General features: G+C 37.3%; 1 protein-coding gene across 5 annotated transcripts in view; it reads right to left on the bottom strand.

Annotated features, from left to right (window-relative positions):
- adcy4 (adenylate cyclase 4) overlaps positions 1-17,067 on the bottom strand; it is a 37,160-nt gene that overhangs the window by 11,126 nt on the left and 8,967 nt on the right. For all 5 annotated transcript variants that reach the window (XM_031891466.1, XM_004910740.3, XM_004910741.3 and 2 more), the window contains 12 exons: positions 16,148-16,542; positions 13,553-13,750; positions 12,172-12,336; positions 11,894-12,043; positions 8,289-8,434; positions 8,014-8,125; positions 5,903-6,030; positions 2,914-3,072; positions 2,693-2,825; positions 677-853; positions 546-589; positions 49-126 (listed from right to left, as the gene is read on the bottom strand). In XM_031891466.1, coding sequence (XP_031747326.1) covers positions 49-126; positions 546-589; positions 677-853; positions 2,693-2,825; positions 2,914-3,072; positions 5,903-6,030; positions 8,014-8,125; positions 8,289-8,434; positions 11,894-12,043; positions 12,172-12,336; positions 13,553-13,750; positions 16,148-16,324 — 1,667 coding nt within the window. In that variant the 5' untranslated portion in view covers positions 16,325-16,542. The remainder of the gene's footprint in view (positions 1-48; positions 127-545; positions 590-676; positions 854-2,692; positions 2,826-2,913; positions 3,073-5,902; positions 6,031-8,013; positions 8,126-8,288; positions 8,435-11,893; positions 12,044-12,171; positions 12,337-13,552; positions 13,751-16,147; positions 16,543-17,067) is intronic.

The following is a 17,067-nucleotide window of genomic DNA, read 5'->3' as shown; positions in this document are numbered from 1 at the left end:
TTGTTTTGCACTGTAAAATATTGCATAAAAGTAGGACCCCCGTTATACCTCTGAGAGGCCAGCACCTCCATGATGTGAAAATTGTTGTCATTCAGTGATTCATTAGTTTCTCTTGTAGATCGTGACCTAATAGGACAAAGAATTACTAAGAGAGAGAAAGAAATGGGCTTAAAAGAGTAGGAATGTGCAGTTGGATAAAATGAAAGTGCGTGAGGACAATCATAATGCTGAGCTGCAGGATGTACAAGAGCATTGGACTTGTGTGCATTCTCTGTACATACAGTAGGAACATGCATAGTGTTGTAACATCAAATGGCATCAGTCATACACAAAATAAAATAAAAAGACGCATGTCAAAAGGGCAACAGTACTCGTGGTTTGCTCTCAAAAGAGTTTTTTGGAGACATCACAGATGAAAGGGAGTCAAAGGACAGAGGACGAAGCAGGAAAAAATATCAGATCCTTGAAAGAGAACACAGTAGCATCACAGGAACAAGAATGAAGCACAGGTCAGTAGTAATAAGGAGTACGATTCCTGTCCCTACTTTTCTTGGCTCCAGGTTTGTGATAATGGGGACATTGGAAGATCCTGCAGAATAAAAAAGAAGATAGTATAATTTTTGTATAAGTTATACAGCGTAACTATATCAGAATAAAGCACCATGATCTCTCTTACCATACTGTGGGAGATGCTGTGCGGTTCAGGCACAAGGCTGTCACGGTGGCTGAGGTGAGCAAAGGGCTTTTCAGCCCCCCAGGATTCTAGATACCGAGTCATGCGAACAGATGCCCTCATCTTAGGAACTTCGGCAGATTTTGATGGCAGAATATCCTCTGCCTCACCATCATTTGCCTGTGAATGGACAGGAGTTACTACAAGAAGACACTTCACTTTAAGCCATTTCAAGAATTAGAATTAGACATTTTACAATTAATATTTTAATTATTTGGACAGGAATTTTACAAGGCAATTTACAAGCCTTTATTTTCTGTGTATTTTATAAATATTTCAGTTAATTATTTTGAAAGTCTCTGGTTTCTATGGCCTATTTCTTCTTGCAACCAGTTAGAAACCTGAAAGTTAGAATGTAAGACTTATAGGATAAGATACAGTCAATCAGTTTTTTATTGCTAGGGTCTGTGGCCTAATCTTCCAGATCCTTACATAAACATATTTTTTTAGTGTTGTCATTAATTTCTATACATTATAAAATGTGAATATTTGTCTGTGTATATTTGTGTGACCTTATATAAAGTGTATGAGAGTTTATTCACAGATCTGCCAAAGAGCAAGAGAAGGAGCCATCTACTGGCCACACTGACTAAACTGAACAAGTATCTGTTGGAAACAATATGGAAAGGCAGGTGTTTGCATTATTTCTAATATATACACTTAAGGAATCATGGTATACAACTGACCTTATTATTCACTGTTTTTTAACTGATGTAAGGAAATATGATACAGGTAGACTTGTGTGTGTTTGTGGCTGTAATGCGCATTGGCAGCGTGTGATCTATTTAGATGATTTATTAAAAGAAAAATACAGCCCCATGCTATTTAGTTAGCATAGGCAGTATGTAAAGGGGCCTGGGTTATTAACCCACTTTCTGCTCAATCTCCCAGGGGGGCATTAGTGGGTGAGGCTCACTCTGTAGGGTGTTCCATGTAAATGGACATTTTTGGAGAGATGTTGAGCTTTCTTCCCAGAATTCCTTCCACATTGCATACAGATGAGGCCGTCTCTCCTCAACCAAAATGCTTTTTTAGTTGCACCATTTAAATGTTTACAGTGATATGTGTCCTATGCCCTTGCCTTACTTGAGGGACGACAAGTGTCATTATCCCCATATGCTTGTTCAAGTTTAGTCAGCGTGGCCAGTAAATGGCACCTTCTCTAGGCTGTATTGCAGGTCTGTGCATAAATTCTCATACCCATTATATATGGTCACACAAATTATATATTGAGAGAGAGAGTGTGTTACTTTATATTATCGTAGACCGGTGAACAAACTCTGCAGTGTATTGTGCATCAGCCACATGTGCGCAGGTCAAGTCCAAATATGCACCACTTGTACTGATAAGTTTTATGACCCAGGACACACTGATATGTTACTTTACAATATTATTGGCTAGATAATACAGCAAAGCCACACATTATAACAATGGTGCTAATGTTCTAACAGCCATTAAAGCCAACATGTAAAGACAAAATTGTGACACGCATGGTGGGTTTTGATCTGCATATGTTATCTGAATACGCTGCATGGTGATTCATGCTGACATTTTCTGCATACATGTTTTGCTGATGCTGTACTAGAACTCCCATAATTCATAGAAATATCTACTGATATGCTGTTTATGGCTGTTCTAAAAAGCTCCAGGTTACAGATCTCTTCTTCATAGTGACCTCTGGAATGTATGTGTGAATATATGGGAATCTGCCAATTTAATCCATTTACAACTCACCATGCAGATAGAGTCCTGGTTAAAATTAAAGTCACAACCCTAGCCCTGCAAGGCAGCAATGCTAAACATTTCATCATGTTGCCCATATTTAGTGGTAGCTTCATGGTAACAGATGTGAACATACAATTCATATTTGTCATATAAACAGAAGTGCAGTTTGAGCATTTGGTGCATAATATGCAGTCTGTTTGCTGTATTTGTAGTTGTACTTCTCACATCACTTACCCTGGGGTCAATTACTAGATAGGTCTTTATGTTATTCTCTTTCAAATAGAGGTCTCGCTGTGCCAATGTTGCGTCTTCCACCTCATATTCATTTTCTAAATGGGACAGAGTGGCTTCTGTGATGTGCACTCTCCTTCAAAGGGAATAAAACCAATAAACATCTCACACACCTACACCTTATACTGAGGTCAAAAAGAGGATTAGATCTTATGCTTTCTTACCCTGGAACTCCTCCAGCCTCCATGTGATTAGCTAGGGTTACATCATGTGACCACACATCATATTGCCATTTCTGCAGGCCAATTACCCCACAAAGTACATTTCCAGAATGTACCCCAACACGCATGTTAATATCAACACCAGTGGCTTTCCGCAGCTTGCTGGAGAGACAAAGACAATGTTAATACAGATTAAGGCCTACATACAAAAGTAAAGGATACGTTGCAATTTCCTTCATTGTTTACATTTAATAGCATCTATAAACCATTAACTGAATTACTGAATCATACAGAGCATTTATTGTGAGATACAAAGACAAAAAAACCCTTCTGAAGACCCATGGTTTGGAAAGTAAAGCAAAGATCAAAGAGCTGCATTAGCCCCATTTAGTGCCAACTACCTGGTCAAAAGCTCTATAAATAGTTCATTGTATGTCAGCATTCAGCTAACAACCAACATCTTCCCAATAGGACTGCAGGTGGCATCACTGAGCAGTATTGCATGTCAAGCTGCTGGCCTCTTTTCTTGCACTACAGTCACTGATTATTTTTAGAAGGATATGATATGTACAAATCTATTTTTTTAAAAAAGTTGGGACACCCTATAAAATATAAATTAAAAGAGAATGGGATGATTTGCAAAATATGTAAACCCTATATTTAATTGCAAATACACATAGTATAAAGACAACATATAAAATGTTGAAACCGAGAAATATTATTATTATTATTATCTAAAAACTGGTTTCAAAAAAGTTTGGAAAAGGTCAACAAAAGACTGAAAAAAGCATCCATGGGAGGCAGGTAAAAAATTGATGTACAGTTGCAAAGTGGGGTATTTCATCATCTACAATGCAAAATATCATTGAAAGATTCAGAGAATCTGGAGAGGACAAAAGACAAGGCCTGAACCAATATGGGATGGCCGTGATCTTTGGGCCGCCATGGGGCACTGCATTAAAACAGACATGATTCTGTAGTGAAAATAACTGCATGAGCTCAGGAATACTTCCCAAAACCATTGTCTAAAAAAACACAGTACATCAGTACATCCACAAAAGAAAGTTGGCAAGCAACGCAAGCATGAAAAAAGTGTCTAGGTGGCAGTACTCTGGATTTTTATGCAACCAAAACTTGCCTCCAAGTCAGGAATTCAAAAATAAGCACCTGCTTTCAGGCCACTGGGAGCAACATGTTGCTCGTAAGCCACTGGTTGGGGATCACTGTAGTATGGGCATGCACATGGAAAGCTTGCACATCTGACAAGTCATCATTAATGCTGAACCATTTATAAAGGTTTGGGAGCAACATATGCTGCCATCCAGATGTTTTTCAGGAAAGGCAAGACAATGCCAGCCTGCCTGCAGCCCAGACCTGTCGGCTGTCACCCATTGAAAACATTTATGACATTATGAAATAGAAAATATGACAAAGGAGACCCAAAACTGTTGAGCAGCTGAAATCCTATATCAGGCAAGAATGGGATAACATTTCACCTTCAAATCTATAGCAACTGATCTCCTCAGTTCCCAAACTGAGTTCAAATGTGTCAACATTTGATAGGTTGTCTTTGTACTGTTTGCAATAAAATATAAGGATTAAGGGATTTACAAATCACCCCATTCCTTTATTATTTATATTTTATATAGCGACCCACTTTTTTTTGAAAATGGCTTGTAGAAGTGCAACCTATGCTTACATGGGCTTCAGGTCTTAGAACCTCAAGTCTGAGAGAAGTGTTAGGGAAGTTATAGCTTCTACAGTTTCACAGCAGCGCGGAAAGACAACTCTGGTAATCATGTTATGCACAGATGTTAATATATGACATATAATGCTGGAATTGATATAGGTTTTTGGATCATTATACTGTATTTGAGTAGATAACTTAGTGAGGACATATACTGTACTTTAAATTAATCAGTATAGTGTTATACAGTTTCATAAAAAATGTGGTAACAATTCTGTAATATGAATAATAAGTTCACAGTTCAGTGATCTGCCAAGCGATTGTGCAAGGAAAGCCTTTTGGAAAACAAATAGTGCACGTCAAGTGCACGTCAAGTGTGATCATTAGTGATTGCATCACCTTCATAGCAGCTACATACTATATATAGTATCTAAGAGTGGCTGGAAACCAACCACATAGGCTCTATTACTGCATCTGTCTGGTATAATATGTATTTATGCATTAAGCTAGGCAGCTAGCCGTGTTATACTTTAACTTAGGTTGGCAGTGAAGATTAGTTGAATCTATCCAAAAAATGTATTATATTGCTTGGACTAAATCAGGGGTGTCAAACTCAATCACATAAGGGGGCCGAAATCTAAAACACAGACTAAGTTGTGGGCAGAATTTTTTTATTAAGATACTTAGGGGGAGATTTACTAATCCACGAATCCGAATCCCGAAAGGGAAAAATTCGGATTGGAAACGGAAATTTCGCCGGCTTTTTGTCGGCGTCGCAACTTTTTCGTATTTGTTGCAACTTTTTAGTCACCGCCGCGACGATATTGTATTTTGCGCAACTGTCGCAATTTTTTGGTATTGGGCGATTGTAAAGGGCAGAAAAACCAATCTGTTCTTTTTGCGGCGGCGACGAAAAAGTCGCGGAAAATATACAAAAAAATTGTGACGGCGTCGAAAAAGTTGCGGAACATATGGAAAAGTCGCGACGGCGGCGAAAAAGTTGCAAAAATACCGATCATTACAAAAAAAACGCGATCGGACACCTTCGGACCGTTCGTGGATTAGTAAATCTCCCCCTAAGTCTTATAAATTGATCACGCTGGACGGTCAGACACACTCACCAAGGGCCACATAAACCAGCCAAGTGGGCCTCATGTTTGACATATGTGAACTAAATAAAGGAGTCTATGGGCTGGGATGAAGCACCCCAATCTAATTACTGACTTGTGAGTGCTTGCAGCAGAAGTACTGCAGAATGTAATACTATTACGTGCTGCATGACATGAGTATGCTAGGACTTCTCACCGTATAGCTTGGCACATGTCTAATCCCATCAGAACACAGTTTTTTGCGTGGTTTGGTAAGAACTCAGGCAAGCCTGACACACAGTAATAGCAGTCTCCTAGAATCTTGATGCGCATACACTCATTATCCTAGAAACAGGGAAACAAAAACCAGAAAACAAGTATGAAATATGTAATCAGGACACAAATTGTAATAATATAGAAGTATTTATTTGAGAAGCACTCGCACTAAAAATGTAAAATAAGGTATTATGCAAGCCAAAAAAAGTTATTTAATTTTTAACTTGCATGAGACCTGTCGAGTGCTTTATATTGTACATACACACATTATTTCTGTAAAGGAACAATAAAGAATATAGAGTTCTTACTCTCTTTTACTTTGCACAATATGACTCCAAATGTAACTATTGCAAAAGACAACATTAATGAACAGCTGATCAACTATTAATGGTAATTATTACCAGTGTATTAATCCAGCACCCACTTCCTTCCACCCAGTAATATATCTGTATGAAGTGTAATGCTGGTTAGTAAGTGACTTGATTAGACTTTCCACCATGTTGGTTGTGGACACCAGATACATGCATACAGAGTATATATACCTTCAGAGAAATAGTGCTTTCTCCCCAATGAAACAGACATTATTGGTTTAGGAACATGCGTCACTACTTTCTCTGACTTTTAGTTTGCCTTTGGTTTCTCTATTTTACACACAGACGTATTACAGATATAATTAAACTGTCATGATGAGTATTTTTTTTGCAGAAAGCATTAAAAATATGAACTGTGCAACTTTGTGTCCCAAGAATAGAAAAACAGAGCATTCAAATGTCAACTCTTTTGTTCTCTCTGTGCGTGTGCTATATGTTAATCGACAAAGTATTTCTCACTTTGGGCTTGGCTACAGATTTTACTCACCTTTGTTCACAGATATGAATGAAATCAGACTGAAGAGCCCTAAGTAAATTTCTACATGTTAAAATATAGCCAATGTGCTTAAAGAAAAGATATTCAACTATTTTTCCAGGCCCTGATTTTACTCTTTTGGGTGATCACACAGCTTTAGTGCTATATTTATATACCAATAAAAGTTAATTGTGACAGGAACAAAAAAAAAAAAAACATTTATTTTGCAGACACTAGTTATAGGAACACTTGTCAATATAAAAGGGGTTTATTTGTACCTGAACTAAGATCAATCTAATTTTTGCTCAGCAGTGCCATGTTATCAGGAAAAGAACATTTATATTGTTGCTAAAATTTTTACATATGGCTATGTATTTCTTGGTGCTCATATGACTGTTTCTATTTCCTTTGTTGAAAAAAATGTGTTCCAGTCTTGCTTAATAGCATTGATTCTAAATATGAACTGGGGATGTCTCACATGACACAGATTAGGATCAATGACCCTTTATCTAAAGGCTCAAGTTTGTTTACCACCCTCTTTTATGGGTGATTTTGGTCTTATTTAGTTATGACATTGATTTCACATGAAGGACCCCTTTGTCAGTACCAGTGGGACCCAGCTCTTGCATTGCCTTCCTAGAGTCAGAAAATGTGAAGAGCCCCTGCTAAGAAAAAAAGTGTTGCTCTTCAGCCTAAAGACTGCTAGCCCCCCTGCCTCAGATCTGATTTTGACTCCCTGATGGCAGCCCTGTGGCCTTATAAGTGATTTAGCCAGAAAGAGGTTATAATAATAATAATAATAATAATAATAATAATAATAATAATAATAATAATAATAATAATAATAATAATAATAATAATATTCTGAGAGTATCCCTTTCAATTAACAAAAAATGTCAGGCCCAGTGGGACAGAGACATGATTTTCATAATTTCTTTTGTTTAGCGCAATAGTCCACTTTCCTTAGTCATCAACAGGAAAATACATTTGTCAGCCCACTGCTAATTTGCGCTCAGGTTATTTTCCATTTGGGAGATAACAGGTACAATGCTTTTCTCAAAGAAGACAAATAGTGATATTTGGGCAGGGTCAATGAATTAAGATCCTGTAAAAAATGTTAGACAATACACACTTTTCTACACAATACAATATTTGTCCCCCACATTCTCAAACCCCTCCACAACAGTTTCTATTGTAATGTCTTACTTTTGCAATTTGGTCAAACTTTCCGAAGAGCTCATTTAACATAAGAACCAACTCCTTGGGTGAGCACTCACTGGAGAGGAGTGTAAAGCCCACAATGTCTGCATACAGAATGCTGCAAACCAACAATAAGAATATATAAACGTAAGGACAATATCGAACCATTTATTCACAACATAATCTGTCATTGATGCATCACAGGTACATACTACAAGATATTTTACAATGCACTTAATTACTATGGCTCATTAGCGGGAAGTTTAGGGTATGTCTCTTACCTTACATCCTTGTGTCTCTTGATATACAGGTTATGGAAATTGTTGGTATTTTCTGGTTGGGGCCTCTTCTCTTTCAGTCTCTCTATGATTTCAGCCTTCATCTCAGTTGCAATATATGCAGGGAGAATGGAGAGTAGCAAGCGCTCCTGTGATACAACATCCATAGTATCAGACTATAGTATCAGACTCGCCTACATTATAGGCAGTCTGGATTTATCAGGATGATACATAAAATAAAGTTCTGCTTATATATATTTATATAAAAAGAGAGGAATGGGGTTCCCTTGTTTTTAATGATCTGGTAGTGATCATCATAAACCCAAAGGCCAGACAGCAAATTAACTTACCATTTTTAAACAATTATTTTTTTGTTACTTATCCTTCAACTATGGCCTTTTGCTCAAAATACTGTCTACTTACTAGGACTGGTAACTCTGGCAGCCAGACAGATTACAAAGAAATAGGTACTATATAGTAGGGATGAAACCACACAAACTCTATTTATGAAATTGCAAAACATGTTTTTACACAAAAGAAACAGTGTAAAAAGTGGTTTAAAATAAGAATGCTATTGAGCTGTGTTATTTTCCTTATGCATAATGTAACCCATGAATTCTCATTTAAAAAGCTGTTCAATTTTACAAGATACTTTGTACTAGATTTTACCCTTTCACTTTTTTACACAGTGTGGCATGACGTTAAGTTGGAGATATATAGTGTATTCTAACTCTTCTACTTTTTTACACTGCTTAAAAAATAGACTCTTTTTATGTAAAACATTTTACGCTAAATATGTATGTATGTATGTATGGAATAAACACAGCACACTGCCTAAAATATTAGTACATAAGCAGTCAACCAAGTTTATTATTTTACCAGGTTGTTTTATTTTATGTATTCAAACCAGTTATTCCAGTTTTCCTTAGTTAATATATGCATACTTTCCAATCTTACATATCAGATACACTTTAGTGCACCATTCTGGAAACATGGGAAATCCCTAAGGTCCCCATTTCTCAGCAATTGGCTTTTTGACTATGAACTGGGAAAACTATGTGTACAGTTATTTATTTCCAGTAACTATGAAGCTTGATCTTAACATCAAGCCACATACACAGTTATGAAAGTAGAACTGGGGTTGCCAATTTTACCAGGCAGCACGGAGGCAATGACAAAATTGCAGTCTGTAACATAATATGGGCAGTGGTGCAAGTTCGCCTCACAAATGTGTCCAGAAGCAGGGAGAGGGGGGTACCAGCTGCATACTCTGCACCCGGGCCCAGGGAGGGATAGTTCCGTTATTGGGTGGAACTATCTCACGGATGTCCAGAGGAGGCTTGAGAAGGAGAAAGAGGAACACAAAGAGTAAGTTCTGGGTAGGTTTTGAGTGGATCAAAGGCTACTGGCCCCAGCTTTGGCAGGTGTTTTACTAGCTAGGCTGATGGCAACCCAAAGAACATCATGTACAAATGTACACTGATCACTGTGCAACTTTTAAAGGCAAACTACACCACCAGAATAAATACTTAATCAACAGATAGGCCACTTAATACGATGTAAACTATTAAAGAATCATACTAAATATAAATATTAGTAACTATTGCCCATCTTTTCAGAGATCACCTGACAGGAAATAACGCAGCTCTATCTGTAACAGGAAGTAATGTGGGAGCTAAAGACAGAATTTTGTCCATTAATTGGCTGATGTGACCTAGTGTGTGTGTGTGTGTGAACTGTGAATCCTATGATCCCAGGGTTGCCCCTTAGTGCTTTAAATGGCAATTTTCTAATTAGGATTACCCAATAGCACATACTACTGAAAAAAGTATATATTTATGAAACTAGTTTATTTAGATGAAGCAGGGTTTTACATATAAGCTGCTTTTTGCAATATATTTTTATAGAGATCTACATTGTTTGGGGGTATAGTTTTATCGAAGTAAAAAAAAAATTTTTTTGTTGTCTACTTCCATAAAGCCTTTGACATAAAATAAAAACATAAACAAAAAGAAAAAAACCCAGTAATAGTGCATTGTGCTTATAGTGTAACAATATATGGTAACGTGCAAAGTGCACTATATATGTACAATATATTAAAAAATGTTAAATTAACAGAACCATAAATAGAAACAATAAAATAAACAATAATAATGCATTGTACCTATTGTTTAACAATATATGGTAAAAGCACAAAGTGCCATATGATTTAAAAACACAAACAACCAATAGGTAACAAACAGCTAAAGTATACATTTATAGGTTTAACATTTAAAGTTAGATCATGGCTAAGAAGTCTTATATCCTGAGGATAGAAGCTTCTCCTAAGCCTCTCTGTTTTAACGTTATGACTCCTAAAATGTTTTTATGATTTCATAAATCAAACAGATAGTTAGAGGGATCAGTTATGCCCTTGATAATTATAGTTGCTCTATCCGGGCATCTCCTGATATAAACGTCCTGTACAGCTGGTAGCACAGATCTTATGCCACCTGTTCAGCTACCCATATCAGTCGATATAGATCTTTACGATCCTTAACATGACTATTCCTAAACCATCAGGTGATGTTCTTTGTCCAGACAGGGGAACATCAGAGACAGAGTTTAATAGATCCTATGCAACATGTAAAACTCATACTTTGTAAGTAACTGTATGTGTCTGGATTCAAACCAGCATCATATATGTTGCCCTGGATTATTTTCCCATTTAGTCCTAACCATATAGAAATGTGTTTAAGGGCCAAACCAGAGTTACAGAACATAAATACTGTGTGTGTTTTACCTCCAACAAAGGGGCGTGAGGCTCCTGGAATGTTTTGTTTTCTCTGCACTCTGCAAATAAATCTTTAGGAGGTACTTTGTTACACAAATTTTCTTGTAAGTATGCTTCCTTATACTAAATCACACCATGTACCCTGCACACAAGCATCTCCAAATACTACATCTACATTTGACAGAAAGTTAAAGTAAACTTTCCACTTAGCAAGTTAGAAGACTCATTAAAACATTCAACTGGCTGCAATTACTGTATAATAGTCTGATAGTGGCATAGCAGGGTCACCCCTTAATTGCTCATTCTTCTTTGAATCCTTTTATTAGCAGCACACAAAATATTAGCCAGAAAGTATGTTCTTTCAGGTTACAAAACTCCATTATTCAGGTAATGGAGAAATTGTACCCATTAAAAATAGAGAGTAAAGAATATGAGTTATGTGCAAAGAAATGTCTATGTCTTTATAATGGCTTTTATTCATATGTCTCCACAGAGAAATCCTCCACGCTCTATTAAGAATACCTCAGCATCATAGCTCTCAACAATAATAACAATTTACAGATCAGTAATGGTTTGTGCACAGAATGTGTTATGCTTTCATTCATAAGTGATTTACAGGAAAGTCAGTAGAAGATGAAAAGCTCTTCTAAGCAGAGTATATGTTTCTTTTTAAATTCTCACTTGCATATACTAAATGCCAGTCTTGATCTGCTGTTAACCAGATTATGCAAAGTACTTTGTTTTTAGAAATGGGTCAGGAAACTGAGAAAGAAGATATTATTTACAGTTACTGATTAGTCTGTAGAAGCCCCTTGTTGCTACTCCTCAGGCTTACCTGCTGCCGTTCTTGGGAGACAAGTTTAAGACGAGAGTGAATGAAGTTGATAGCCTCGTGGTAAGTGTCCTTTAGGGCACTTTCTGTCACACACTTGTGATAACCCCCTATTACATTTCCACACAGCAAGATAACTGCATCTGCTATCATCTGTTGGTAAATGTAACAAAAATAAAACAAGAGAATCAATCTTTGAAAGGCTTTTAAAAGGAACTTTTGAACAATGATGACAAAGAAGAAGAAGACAAATGTGAATTTGGTGTCTTCCAGGATCTCACCTGCAGAGCAACATCATCTCTAGGAAGAAGCCTTACTGTAGACACATAGACGCTCAACACAATTATATGTGCAACGAAGCAGCTAAGTCCGGCAAATATAGCCCATTTCATGCCCAAAGGGAGCATGGTGTACAAGCTGATAATCACAAACAGTGTCCAGTAGATCTGGAAAATATTAATAATATAAAGTCCATCATAATACTGCCTATAAATAGCTTTCTAACTGGCTTTCAAGGGGTTATTAGTCAAACCAACTTCTAATTCTAAGCCATTATATTTGGCTTATTATATTTACTCTAACAGCGAAACAGAAAACTGGACCCCAAGGGGCCTATTTATTATGCTGTGTAAAATGAAATTCGCCAAAAAAACAATGTAAAAAGTTGTGTAAAATAAATGGATAAATTTGCTGTTCCAACCCCAGATTTTATGCCATTATTTGACGTAAGTTCCGGCGGAAGACAAAACGTGTAAAGAAAAATGATGCTGATTTTATGACGTTTTTTATGCGGCAACGTCTGGTGATGTGTTGTGAATTTTGTTGCGGTTTTTTTACACAGGATACTAAATCTGCCCCTAACTGTTAGCAATTCTTCTATGTAATTGGCAAGACAAATAAGAGGTTATTGGTTAAGGTTACTGTGCTTCTTTCAGTAGGTCCAGGAATCTGCAACATCTCTCTCCCCAGCTTTTACTACACTACTAATCCCAGCATCCCCCAACATGGGCTGGATGTAATCAATAATTAACATATGGGATTCTGCATTAGCATTGGCAATGTTTGCTTTTGTCTAATAACCCATAGTGACCAAAGCTTTTAACTGGTTTAGTGAAAGTAGAATAGAGAAAGATATAATCGGTTGCTATGGGTAACTGAGACTGGGCAAACTCTTACTCCCATAGTATTTATAGAGATAATATTATAATATAGTGTTTACATAGGATTTTCAGTGAAATAAATGAAGTAGAAATTATAAACAATGAATTCAATGGATAAAGTTAGACAGGAAGATAAACATAGAAAACTGTAAGAAATAGTATTTTGGTGTTGTATGGAGGTACAACACCCCCACCCCCCGCCAAAGCTTGCATTCAGTGTAAATATTATGTGAGGGTGTTGGAGTGGATTTTTTGCAACCTACATTATACTAACTTTACTTTAATACCAAATAAAGTAGTAAAGTGTACTTTGGCACTCATATACTATAACCTATAAAAGCAAGTTATGCAATAATAAAATGGAAAATATGGCAGGGCATACAGTAAAGTTTGTGAAAAAGAAACTGAAAGCTAAACTCTAAAGAATGCACCAGTGCTTGCAGGCAATTGAATTATTAAATACTGGAGGAACAAAATGCTTGAAATCATCACTCCTGCTCACCTGGTCCCACGCACTGACAAGGCCACTGGTGAAGATAAATACATAACCCAAGGTGACCAGGCATCCCAAGATGACGACACCTATGATCTGCATGCATTTCTGCACCACCTTTTTTATGCACACTGGGATGAAGAGAATACTGAACACACCAAGGGCACAGAAGAGAGTCACAAGGAAGCCGACATTGTCTGAGAATGTCTAGAAAAGAACAAGTACCGTTAGTGTGGCCTTTTTCCAAGCACTATATAAAGACAGCCTGAAGTAATGGTATATGTCCTCCCAGTCTTCTAAAATGTACTTTATCTCCAGCCAAGATAACAATATGTTACAGTAGCTTTATATTATAATTTAGTTTAGATTGGTTTCAAGTAATGTACTCAAAGAGCCTCCTGCAGAGAAATACAATTATTCTGCAACTTAAGTAATAATTGCGTTTTAAACAATACAACCTCTGTATTTTGGAGATGTTTTGCCAAACACTCTACATCAGTTCATGATACTTTGGTCACTGGGGTACTTAACTGCTGGTTAAATTTTTTTTATTTTAATAGTTTTTTAATTATTTGTATTCCTCTTCTGCTTCTTTCCAGTTCTCCAGTGATTTTAGAATCACTCTCCATGTCATGCTGAAAAAGCGATGAAATATCACCTCTAGGAGCATTGAGAGAATAAGCCTTTACTCTGTGTTGTTAAGTATTTTTCTCCAAAAGATAAAGAACACAGACCTATTAATTTATATTTTTAAAACCAGGCCCAATTTATAAGCCTCAGGTTTTATTAGCAAACAGCTGCATGGCAGCAATGCATTGTGCAGTATTTATATGCGGGGACTACTTATCAGCCATGAAACATTTCATGTCTCTGGGTGCTAATATTATTATTAGTGTATCACACCTCAACCAAGTTATAGAACACTTATGGCTAAAACATGGCACATGATACTACTGGAAGCAGTCTTAACCAGCAGTATGATTTTCCTGCCATGTCTTGTGAAAGATGAAGTGATGCAATACCATGTTGCAACCATAAACATTGCTAAGAGAGACCAGGAACATTTTCCCAAAGTGAAGTAATGAACAATTACCTTGAGTGGTCAACCATTTTAGGACTGCAGGCAAAGAATTGGTTGCTACAGAATTTTTTTATAGTTGCACCTAAACAATGTGGCACATATACATATACACTAGGGGGCACATTTACTAACCCACGAACGGGCCGAATGCGTTTTTTTCGTAATGATCGGTAATTTTGCGATTTTTTCGGCGTCTTTACGATTTTTGCGTAAAAACGTGAGTTTTTCGTAGCCATTACGAAAGTTGCGCAAAGTCGCGATTTTTTCGTAGCGTTAAAACTTGCGCCTTTTAAGTGTTAACGCTAAGAAAAAATCGCGACTTTGCGCAACTTTCATAATGGCTACGAAAAACTCGCGTTTTTATGCAAAAATCGTAAAGACGCCGAAAAAATCGCAAAAGATACGAAAAAATCGCAAAATTACCGAAAAAGTCGCAAAATGTTCGTTTCCAATCGGAATTTTTCCAATTCGGATTCGAAATCGTGTCTTAGTAAATCAGCCCCCTGATGTTCCAACATCTAGTGGAAAACCATTCCAGCAAATTAGTTATAGTCAAAACCAGTGGTGTAACTAAAGAAGAAACAGACCCCATGGCTTTTGGGGGTCCTGGGTTTGCTTTCACTATACAGGAGGCCCACACAGGGGGTGTCGCAGGTGACGTGCTATTTTTTCGGGCATCGCAGGTTTTGGTTCACCCAAAGGGGGCCCCAGAAAAAACTGCCTGCAAAGGGCAAACCAACTTCATATAAAAATCCTGGCTTTTGGAATAAGATGTTGGAAAGGGAGGTGCCCGGATATATATGGCCATATCATTGGTCAAAAAATGAGGTGACTAGGGGAAACAAAGCTTGAAAACCTCTTCTTTACAGTTCTGCGATCTCCGCCTCCAAGACAACAGCACAGCTGTAATGTTGAATCATTTAAAGTCACATGGTGTCTTTTGTTCCTGTATCTATATCCGACAGTCAAAAAAAGTCTGTCAGACAACATCAGATTTTATCCTGTTGGATGCAGATACAGCATGCAGTGTTCCCTTTGCACTGGCATTTTGTGTGGCACCGCAAATCTTTGTGTTACACATCAGATTTTTTTATCAGTCCCATTATTTTTTAGCCCATGCAACTATGACCAACTTGTAGGATGCATTGATTTTAACCCATGTAACTACGACCAACTTGTAGGATGCTGATGATTCAAAGCCGTTCTACAAAATCTCCTGTGTAGCTTAGGTCTAAAAGTAGACAATTTTATTCTAAGGCACTTTTCAATTGGTTTTCACTTCTGATTTCTTGTGGTTACTGAATTATTTAACATTTTGTTCTGCAGCTCTCCAGACTGATATTTCAGGGTTGCTAGGGTCCCACTTACTCTAATAACCAGGCAACAGTTTGGAAATGACAATTTGATAATATATTCAAATCTTGAGAGGCCCATGCCTCATTCTGGCATACTGGCATATAGAAACAAAAGGAATTGCTGAAAAGTGGTTATAAATCATTGATAGGCAAAAGAACTCTACTCACTCGACCGGTGGCAAATGTGATGATAATGAGGGCGCAACATACTGCTAGTACGATGAGCAGCAGGAGCAAGATGACTGGGTACTGCTGGGTCAAGCGATAATATGTCTCATATAGAGGCCCCTCTTTTTCACATCTCTGCCGGTAGTGCCCTAGTTGAGTCTGGCTATTCTCTGGCATCTGGACAGCCAGCCAATGCTTTCTGAGTCTGGTAGGAGATGCAGTGTAAAATTGTTGGGTAAGAAACTGGTATTAGAGCTGTTGCCACAAGAAAGAAAGGGCAACAGCATGGAATGTAATGCTGGGTCCATCACAGAGGTCCTTGTGGTGACGTGGACCCAGGTAGGCCGTTCATGATATCTGTTTCTAAATTGCAAATGATCAGGTGAAAATAGTATCTGTAAAGAAGAAAAAAAATTATGTTAAAGAAGAAATCAGAACAGAACACATAAAGCTGACCAGTGACATCTCCAGTGTATTTACCAAATCATATTTCTTTGTTTTGCTATTCCACACACACATAATGGCCTGCTGCTGCTGGAGTCATAAACTATATGAACTACAAACCTATAAAAATTACTGCAGCAACCTATCCACAGGGATAGGTTACCAAACACTACAAATTCAAACATAACAATAATTAAAAGGTGGATGTGTATGCCAATCCTACAATCATACAAACTATTGTATTATGATTTGAGTGTGCATATGGATGTGTGTTGTTGCTTTACAATACCAACCATTAATTACCCACACGTACTGAGAAACTCTAGGAAGATTCGTTCTCCATCCTAATACTCACATTCACCAGACCAGATTAATTTAATTATGATCATCTGTCTCATGTTATATTCTGTATCAATAGATCTGCTCTCCTGGCTTCACTGACTTTTAATAGAATTCCAAACAGAATAAGCCATTCA

The sequence above is a fragment of the Xenopus tropicalis genome, chromosome 1, assembly GCF_000004195.4.
Source record: "Xenopus tropicalis strain Nigerian chromosome 1, UCB_Xtro_10.0, whole genome shotgun sequence".
In the NCBI taxonomy this organism is placed as follows: Eukaryota; Metazoa; Chordata; class Amphibia; order Anura; family Pipidae; genus Xenopus; species Xenopus tropicalis.
This window is presented reverse-complemented; position numbering and strand designations above follow the sequence as displayed.